We start from the raw sequence: 9996 nt of genomic DNA, 5'->3' as shown, positions 1-9996 counted from the left end.
AGACATCTCAACCAAGAAGACTTAATTCAGAAAGTAACCATTTTAAATCATAATAAATCCAAATTAAATCCAAAACAAAATGTAATTAATTAATTCATTAATTATTCCCGGGTGCCCCCGATCCCAAGGATCTTAAATTGCAGCCTGCAGCACAGCCTGCCCAAAGGCTGCATCGGCCCTTCTCCTGACGTCCAATTGGTAAAATTTTGTGAACGTGTGGACCGATGACCAGGTCGCTGCCTTACAAACCTGAGCCATAGAAATCTGGTGGTGTACTGCCCAGGAGGCGCTCATGGCCCTAGTAGAATGGGCCTTTACCGACAAAGGCGGAGGCAATCCCCTCAAGCCGTAGGCTTGACTGATTAACTGTTTAATCCATCTAGTAACTGTTTAATCCATATGCTGCCTGACCCATCTTGGGTCCTTCCGGCAGGATGAACAAAATATCCGTCTTACGAAACCTTTCCGTATATGACAAAGTATATATAACGTGTTTAAATATTAAATTAAACCGTAAATTATATATAAACAGCGCTCATGTGTGTATGAGCCACACAGTGAATAAATAAACACAATATAATAATGTAAAAGTCCAAATGATTCAAACCCGTGATTGAAAGTGTTCATAGGCAAAATAAAAGTTCATGGAAAAGTAATAGGAGGTAAAATTTCTTTCTCTCTTTCAAGGTGTAAAGTCTTTAAAGTAAATTAATTCAAAAAATTCTTCCACTACACCCGATGTGAGATAAAGTGATTCCTTCACCAATAGAAATGGCCACTCACCAGAACGAACAGCCTAACACTCTCGTGCTTCGGCACAATAGCGTGTAATAATTGGTTCAAACCATAGGGCGAGCTTCCATTCTCAATCAAGTAGTGAATAAGATCCTCATAAATAATGAAGAAAGTATAACATAGTGTGATAACTTAAAACCAGTTTAATAACACTAAACTGGTTTTACGTTATCACACGTTATCCTTCTATTGGTGAAGGAATCACTTCATCTCACATCGGGTGTGGTAGAAGAATTTTTTGAATTAATTTACTTTAAAGACTTTACACCTTGAAAGAGAGAAAGAAATTTTACCTCCTATTACTTTTCCATGAACTTTTATTTTGCCTATGAACACTTTCAATCACGGGTTTGAATTATTTGGACTTTTACATTATTATATTGTGTTTATTTATTCACTGTGTGGCTCATACACACATGAGCGCTGTTTATATATAATTTACGGTTTAATTTAATATTTAAACACATTATATATACTTTGTCATATACTTTTTTCTAAAAACAGCAGCTGTGATTCTCTTTGATTGTTTAGTCCTAAGCGCAGAGGTGTGTGTCATTAGGGCCCGTTTATTTTGATCACACACTTTTTTTTGAAACCTTTCCGTAGCCTTAAGGTAGACCTTCATGGCCCTGACAATATCCAAGGTATGTAGTAAGCCCTCCTTTCTAGAAGTGGGCTTAGGAAAAAAGGAGGGCAGGATTAAATCCTGGTTTAAGTGAAAACTGGACACAACCTTAGGCAGAAAAGACGGATGAGGACGGAGAACCACCCTATCTTTATGCAGAATGAGGTATGGTTCTCTACAAGACAAAAGGCCGCTTTTGTAGAGCTGACAAAACCAGATTCAAATCCCATGGACAAAGCGGAGATTTGATGGGGGGATTAATGCGTAAGACCCCCTGCAGAAAAGTCTTAACCAAAGAGTGCGTGGCCAAAGGCCTCTGAAACCACACTGATAAGGCAGAAATCTGTCCTTTTAATAGTGCTTAAGGCCAAACTTTTGTCCACTCCTAACTGGAGAAAGCACAATACCCTGTCAATGGTGTATTTGCGAGGGTGCCATCTTTGGGACTCACACCAGCCTACGTAGGCCTTCCAAACCCTGTAATAAATTACTCTGGAGACTGGCTTTCTAGCCTTAATTAGAGTAGAAATTACCTGGCTAGGTAATTAGATGCTGTAAGGCAGGGTGGAGGATCGGGCCTTGCGAGAGTAGGTCTGGCCGAAGTGGAAGGGTCCAAGGTTCCCCCACTGACATGGGAGGGGACTTCCTGTTTGAGCTTGCCAGTGTCTATCACCTGAAGGTACTCCATATAACCCGTATAGTAATGAATATGCCGCTCTGTGTCCCGTGATGTACGATAAAGAAATAACTGCGGCGGCTGGTCGGGAAGGGGTTAAGATGCCTTTTCTTGTTAATCACAGAGGGAAATGTACACATTTCATAGTGAGCCATAAAAAATGATTGTACAAATGTGGCAACACTGTACTGTGCTATTATAATGAAGACATATTCCATTCTGGGGTTTACATATGTAATATGTTATACATGGGTCAACCCATCAGATAAATGAACTGTACTAATAGTAAAAGTAGATTTAATCCATACATATAAATCCTGTAATGAGGGGCTTGGGGCCCTGAGGACTGAGCATTGTGTCTGGACTACTTATTTGGAAATTCTTTGGCGTGTTGTCTTTGAATCCGCTGTGCCTCATCATAATAGGGCTGTTTCTGCTCCTTGGACATTTTTCTCCATTCCTCACCAAGCACGGAATTTATGACGGCAAGTTTGGTGTCAGATTTGGCTCTGGTCAGAACTGAACGGTGAATTCGAGCCCAGATCATGTAGGCATTCATTGGGCGTTTCACATGTCCTTTATTGTTCTTGGAGAAAGCCACATCAGGTAATCCTAGAAAAAAGAAGAATGAAGTTAAACATGGGGCAGTCACAATTTACAAACTGTTTTTTGGTTCCATAGACTTCAATGGATCAAAAAATATGTATTGCAAAATGCACTTAGAATATGAAAACTGCAACCTGCATAGGTGTGAATCAGGCCTCATGACTTACCTGTTGGTGGGTTGGGTTGAGGAACCATTCCTGAATATGATGGCCAATTTTGTGGCATTGAATAGGCTGAGGACGCTGGTGTATCCCTGAAGGAGCCTGGCATGGTGTCATGTGCAGAATAGTATATCTTCCTTTTCTTGATATCTGGTCGATATTCCCAATCTAAACAAAGAGGCAAAAGATTATTATCGTGTATAATACAGATGGAGAAAAAAATGGTGTCGAAAAGCAGAATCCTCTATTATCAGTCAGACACTATCGGCAGTGGCGGCACTAGGGTTGGTGTCACCTGGTGCAGTAAAATATGGTGTCGCTGCTCGACTCGACTTGACACTTGACTCGGATGGCAGATATGTCGTAATTCATGCACAGATTAGGTCCATGAGGTTGGTTATAGCAGGGGTATATCTGCCCCCTCCTGCATCGATCTCTCTTCTACACCGAATTACCTCGAGAATAGCTGATTTTGCTAGCGATAATTTGGTCATAATGGGAGACTTTAACATGGTCCCGGATCAGAGCGTTGACAGGATGTCCCAGAGCGGATCCTTCCACTCCGGTCTGGTGGAGTGGGCGGAGCTGTATGGCTTGACGGATGTGTGGCGTTGGAGGAATCCTCACTCCAGGGCTTACACCTGTCACTCTGCATCGCATAGGTCCTTCTCTAGAATAAACCTGGCGTACCTGGGGGGCCTGGCGCTGCCTAAGTTTCAGGACATTAGGATTCTCCCAAGGGGCATCTCGGATCATGCGCCGCTTCTCCTGACGCTGGAGCTCTCTTCGGCCCCGGGCACAGTTTTGTGGAGGCTGTCCAGGTTCTGGGTGTCGGACGAGGCGGTGGATGGTCACTTTAGGGAGGCACTGCGGGAATACTGGGCGGTCAACCCCGGCTCGGCCGGACCGCTGTCGGTCTGGGATGCCTTTAAGGCTTACACGCGGGGTCGATATCAATCAATAATAGCTAGGGTTCGGAGGGAGAGGAGGGCTGACTTTGCGGGAGCAGAAGGGAGGGCGGCTCTGCAGGAAGCACAATATGTCCGTTCCAGGGATCCTTGTGACTATGACGCTCTTCAGTCCCTGACGGGGGAGGTGGTGCGAATTCGCACTGCTCTCACCCAGAAACGTTTACTCGCCCAATCGCAGCGTATATTCGAACAGGGGGAGAGATCCGGGAAGTTACTGGCCTGGCTGTCACGGGAACAATCCGGGGGGATGTGCGTGCCCTGCATACGTGGACCGGGGGGAGACCTACTGTATGCCCCTGACGAAATAAACGACTGCTTTGTCTCCTTCTACAAAAGCCTCTACAGCTCCAGGGCTGGATACTCAAGTGACGACCTGGCCTCCTATCTAGATCCCATTGACATCCCAGTTCTGACTACTAAATACCGAGAACTGCTAGATGCCCCCATAACTTCTGACGAACTCTTGAAAGCTCTTAAGACCCTCCAATCGGGTAAGTCGCCGGGCCCCGACGGTATACCGGTTGAATTTTACAAACAATACTCTGAGGACTTGACGGACAAACTGCTCGGTATGTTAACAGAGGCGCAGAGGGCGCGGGAGCTCCCGCATTCCCTGAGTGAGGCAGTTGTGGTGGTGATCCCTAAACCGGGTAAAGACCCGACCGTGTGCTCCTCATACCGCCCCATCTCACTGATAAACGTTGATGCAAAACTCCTGGCTAAAGTCTTGGCCAGGAGACTAAACACAATCATAACTGCTTTGGTACATCCAGACCAAACGGGGTTCATGCCAGGGAGGGGAACGGACATTAACATTAGAAGGCTTTACACGCACATGGACAGGGTGCGGCCGGAGGCGGCAGGGGTAGTGGCGTCTTTAGACGCCGAAAAAGCCTTTGACTCGGTGGAGTGGGAGTTCCTGTGGGGAGTCCTTGAGCGGTTTGGCTTTGGGCCAAATTTTCTGACATGGCTGGGGATGCTTTACGCTGCTCCCAGGGCCAGGGTCCGCACGAATGGCCTCCTCTCAGACACCTTCCCCTTGGGTCGGGGCACACGCCAGGGATGTCCGCTATCGCCGGGACTTTTCGCCCTGGCGGTCGAGCCCCTTGCCATTTCCCTGAGGGCTGAGGCCGGGGTCAGGGGCATAGCGGTGGGGGATATAGAGGAGAAGGTGTCCCTCTATGCGGACGACACTCTACTTTACCTGGCAGATGCATCTCAGTCGCTACGGAGAGCACTTGACCTATTTGAGGAATTCGGCCGGTTCTCAGGAATCCGCATAAATTGGGGTAAGTCCGTTCTCTTCCCACTGCACCCCTCGCTTCCCAGAGTAGATACTGGAACCCCCCTCCAGTGGGTAAGCGAATTCACATATCTAGGCATTCGGATTAGCAACACCTCACAGGAATATATAGAGGGGAATGTACGGCCCCTCCTTTCTCATCTCACTGACAAATGCACGGCCTGGCGCACCCTCCCACTAACCCCAGTTGGCAGGGTGAACCTGCTTAAAATGGTGTTCCTCCCTAAGTTCCTATATTTCTTCCGCAACACCCCTTCCCACATTCCCAGAACTTTCTTCAGGCGACTGGAGGGGGTGCTGACTTCTTTCATTTGGGCCGGAAGGCCACCCAGGGTTGCGAGACAGATACTGTATCTCCCCCTATCGGGGGGTGGACTGGCCCTCCCCAAATTTTTTGTTGTATTACTGGGCGGCTGTCCTAGTTACGGTGCGCTGGTGGTTCTCCCAGCCCAGACAAAACCCGGCTGTGAGGCTGGAAGCTGCCATACTGGGGTCATATGCTGCGTTGTCTAATCTGGTGTACAGGGGTCCCGGCGCTCCCCATCCTCTGACGGCGTCCATGAAGACGACTGTTAGGGTGTGGCGGGCGGCCAGAGCTATTTACGCTAAACCAAATTGTATCTCTCCACACACCCCACTGTGGGGTAACCCCACCCTACCTCATCTCTGCGATCTGCCCGAACCCTCACAGTGGGCTAGACGCGGGATCACCACCCTTAAACACGTTATAGCAGATGGTAGGATCAAGCCCTTTCAAGACCTGAGACGACAGTACTCCCTCCCTAAATCCCTCGAGTTTAAATACTTTCAGCTGAGACATGCGATGAGGGCCCAATTCCCGGACGCACTGACCCTGGAGTCTGACTCAATTGAGCGACTGTTGACGTCGAGCGCAATGGGGAAGCCCCTTTCCACTCTGTACATGTACCTGACGGTGGGCCACGATGTTAAACTCACCCGGGTAATGGATAAATGGAGGGGGGACATTCCAGCTTTGGGAGAGGAGGAGTGGGAAGAGTGTGTCTCCACATACATCCCATCCATGATAGCAGCTAAGGACAGGTTCCTCCAGCTCAAGTTCCTACATAGGGCCTACTTCACCCCTCATAGAATGGCCAACATATACCCGCATCTTGACCCGAACTGTCCCAGGTGTGGGGTCGAGGTGGGGACCTTCTGGCACATGGTGTGGGACTGCCCGAAGCTTCGGCCGTATTGGGCGGGGGTAGCAGAGAGGCTTAGCGACATAGGAGGGACCAGAGTGCCGTTGGATCCCTTGGTGCTCCTTCTGAGTCATTTGGGTGAGGTCGAGGGAGACAGGTACACTAAGCTATGTATTACGTTCTCATTGTTTTATGCTAGGAGGGAGATACTGCTGCGGTGGAAGTCGGTGGGGCCTCCCACCCTTGGATCCTGGAGGAAGGCGGTGGACTCGGCTCTGCCCCTTTACAAACTAACGTACGAGCGTAGGCAGTGCCCTGCTAAGTACGATAAGGTCTGGTCGGCCTGGGTGGACGCACCGGGATGGGGGGCCGGGGGGTGGGGGACTGAGATGGACTCCCCCCCCGCCCGGCACGGCTGAGGAGCACTCCGGTTGGGCTTGCGCCTGGTGGCTTACGGGTGGGGTGGACTGGGGAGGGAGGGCTAGGGACTAGCACCTTGTTGCTTATTTTACTTGTATTATTTTCCCTTTTCCTTTCTTGATTTTCCTTTGTTTTATGATTTGCAAATGCTGAAATCACCTGTATCTGACTGTCATCGTTGCTATGCAAATCTGATTGTCGAATAATGCATATCTTGTAATGCTGTTTTGTTAATAAAAACCTCTTTCTGTTAAAAAAAATATATGGTGTCACCCCCCCCCCCCCCCCAATAAAAAATTTCAAATATTTTTTACCCTACTGTTTGCTCTCTGTTCTCCTTTCTTCCCCTTTTCTCTCTCTCCCTATCCATCTTTCTTGTTCGTTCTATGCCTATTCTTCTTTCTCTCCATTTTTCTTTGTCTCCTCCCCCACCTCTCTTTCTCCAGAACCGGAATTCACATCTCAGGAGCCTATAGGCCAGGGGCATCCCTAGAGCATTTGGCACCCGGGGCAGATCCAATATCTGGCACCCCCCACGTTAAAATGTAAAAACACCCCACTGTGTCCCCTGCATACCTCTGCATCGTTCAATATCTTTTTGTTACTACTGTGTACCCCTCTCCACAACTGCACCACTGGACCCCTTTACATTACACAGCCCCCTGCATCACTGGACCCCTTTACATTACACATCCCCCTGCATCACTGGACCCCTTTAAAATTACACAGTACCCTGCATCACTGGACCCCTTTAAAATTACACAGCACCCTGTATCACTGGACCCCTTTACATCTCACAACCCCCTTCACCTCTGGATCCTTTTACATTGCACAGCACCCTGCACCTCTGGACCTCTTTACATTACACAGCCCCTGCACCACTGGACCCCTTTACATCACATAGCCCCCTGCACCTCTGGACCCCTTTACATTACACAGCACTCTGCACCTCTGGACCTCTTTACATTACACAGCCCCCTGCATCACTGGACCCCTTTACATTACAAAGGACCCTGCATCACTGGACCCCTTTACATCTCATAGCACTCTGCATCTCTGGACCCTTTTACACTACACAGCACCCTGCATCACTGCACCCCTTTTACATTACACAGACGCCTGCACCCCTTTACATCACATAGCCCTCTGGACCCTTTTACACTACACAGCCCTCTGCACCCCTTTACATTACACAGCACCCTGCATCACTGGACCCCTTTACATTACACAGCACCCTGCATCACTGGCCCCCTTTACATCTCATAGCCCCCTGCACCTCTGAACCCTTTTACATTACACAGCACCCTGCATCACTGCACCCCTTTTACATTACACAGCCGCCTGCACCTCTGGACCCCTGCATGTTACACAGACCCCCTTTAGTGCAGACACCCCCCCCTTAGTGCAACCCCCCCTCAGTGCAAATCCCCCCCCCCCTCAGTGCAACCCCCCCCCCCTCAGTGCAAACCCCCTTGGTGCAACCCCCAGTGCAAACCCCCCCTCTTAGTACAACCCCCCCTCAGTGCAAACCCCCTCAGTGCAAACACCCCCTTAGTACAACCCCCCCTCAGTGCAAACACCCCCCCTTCAGTGAAATCCCCCCAGGTGCAAACACCCCCCTCCCCATTCAGTACCTCAGATCATTGCAGCGCCACGGCACATGGACAGAAGGTCCCCTCGGCCCCTCCCCCTCTGTACACACAAACAGAGGGGAGGGGGCTGTGCCTGTGTGCCGACTGCCGAGCACTGCTAACAGCCCGTGGCTGTGAGAGGAGGGGATGGATGGTGCTGCGGTGTCACCCCGCAACCCCCCCTCCTCTTGTACCGTGGCGCTCATCGCTGCAGTCGCGGATGGTGTCACCCCTCTAGTGGGTGTCACCCGGGTGCGGGTCGCACCCCCCGCACCCCCCTAGCAACGCCTCTGACTATCGGCACACCCTACAGAATCCTGTAATGAGGGGCTTAGGGTCCTGAGGACTGAGCATTGTGTCTGGACTACTTACTTGGAAATTCTTTGGCGTGTTGTCTTTGAATCCGTTGTGCCTCATCATAATAGGGCTGTTTCTGCTCCTTGGACATTTTGCTCCATTCCTCACCAAGCACGGAATTTATGACGGTGAGTTTGGTGTCAGGATTGGCTCTGATCAGAACTGGACGGTGAATTCGGGCCCAGATTATGTAGGCATTCATTGGGCGTTTCACATGTCCTTTCTTGTTCTTGAAGAAAGCCACATCAGGTGATCCTAGAAAAAAGAAGAATGAGGTTAAATATGGGGCATTTACAATTTACAAACTGTTTTTTGGTTCCATAGATTTCAATGGATCAAAAAATGGGTATTGCAAAATGCACTTAGAATATGCAAACTGCAACCTGCATAGGTGTGAATCAGGCCTTATGACTTACCTGTTGGTGGGTTGGGTTGAGGAACCATTCCTGAATATGATGGGCAATTTTGTGGCATTGAATAGGCTGAGGCCGCTGGTGGATCCCTGAAGGAGCCTGGCATGGTGTCATGTGCAGAATAGGATATCTTCCTTTTCTTGATATCTGGTCGAAATTGCCAATCTAAACAAAGCGGCAAAAGATTATTATCGTGTATAATACAGATGGAGAAAAAAATGGTGTCGAAAAGCAGAATCCTCTATTATCAGTCAGACACTATCGGCACACCCTACAGAATCCTGTAATGAGGGGCTTAGGGTCATGAGGACTGAAAATTGTGTCTGGACTACTTACTTGGAAACTCTTTGTTGTGTTTTCTTTTAATCCGCTGTGCCTCATCATAATAAGGCTGTTTCTGCTCCTCTGACATTTTTCTCCATTCCTCACCAAGCATAGAACTTATGGCAGCAAATTTGATGTCAGGATTGGCTCTGATCAGAACTGGACGGTGAATTCGGGCCCAGATCACGTAGACATTCATTGGGCGTTTCACTTGTCCTTTCTTGTTCTTGGAGAAAGCCACATCAGGTAGTCCTAGAAAAAAAGAAGAATGAGGTTAAACATGGAGCAGTCACAACTTAGTCTTATAAAGATATTAATACTTAAAGTCTATCTAAAGCTAAAAAGAAAACCTTTTTATATTTTGCATCATATCAGTCTTTAGATGTAGTGACTGCATTAGTTCTTTTCCCTGGCCCTGTTTCTTTTATTTTCACCTTCTGATCCCACCAGTAAGTTCCTGTCCTGGGGGTGACAACACTCCTTCTGTATATATGAAGGGAGCAGGATTTCCACCCTAGTGACAAGATATGAAAATTTACATTGATCTACCT

At 48.4% G+C, this 9996-nt stretch overlaps 1 protein-coding gene across 1 annotated transcript; it reads right to left on the bottom strand.

Annotated features, from left to right (window-relative positions):
• Positions 1–2323: 2323 nt before the first annotated feature.
• Positions 2324–9692, bottom strand: LOC120920981 (transcription factor SOX-9-like). Its single transcript, XM_040333498.1, has 5 exons — positions 9458–9692; positions 9125–9286; positions 8724–8963; positions 2870–3031; positions 2324–2708 (listed from the first exon to the last, which is right to left on the bottom strand). The coding sequence occupies exons 1-5, from the start codon at positions 9642–9644 to the stop codon at positions 2461–2463; spliced, it is 999 nt and encodes a 332-aa protein (XP_040189432.1). The 5' UTR covers positions 9645–9692; the 3' UTR covers positions 2324–2460.
• Positions 9693–9996: the final 304 nt, after the last annotated feature.

The sequence above is a fragment of the Rana temporaria genome, chromosome 1 (genome assembly GCF_905171775.1).
Source record: "Rana temporaria chromosome 1, aRanTem1.1, whole genome shotgun sequence".
NCBI lineage: Eukaryota > Metazoa > Chordata > Amphibia > Anura > Ranidae > Rana > Rana temporaria.
This window is presented reverse-complemented; position numbering and strand designations above follow the sequence as displayed.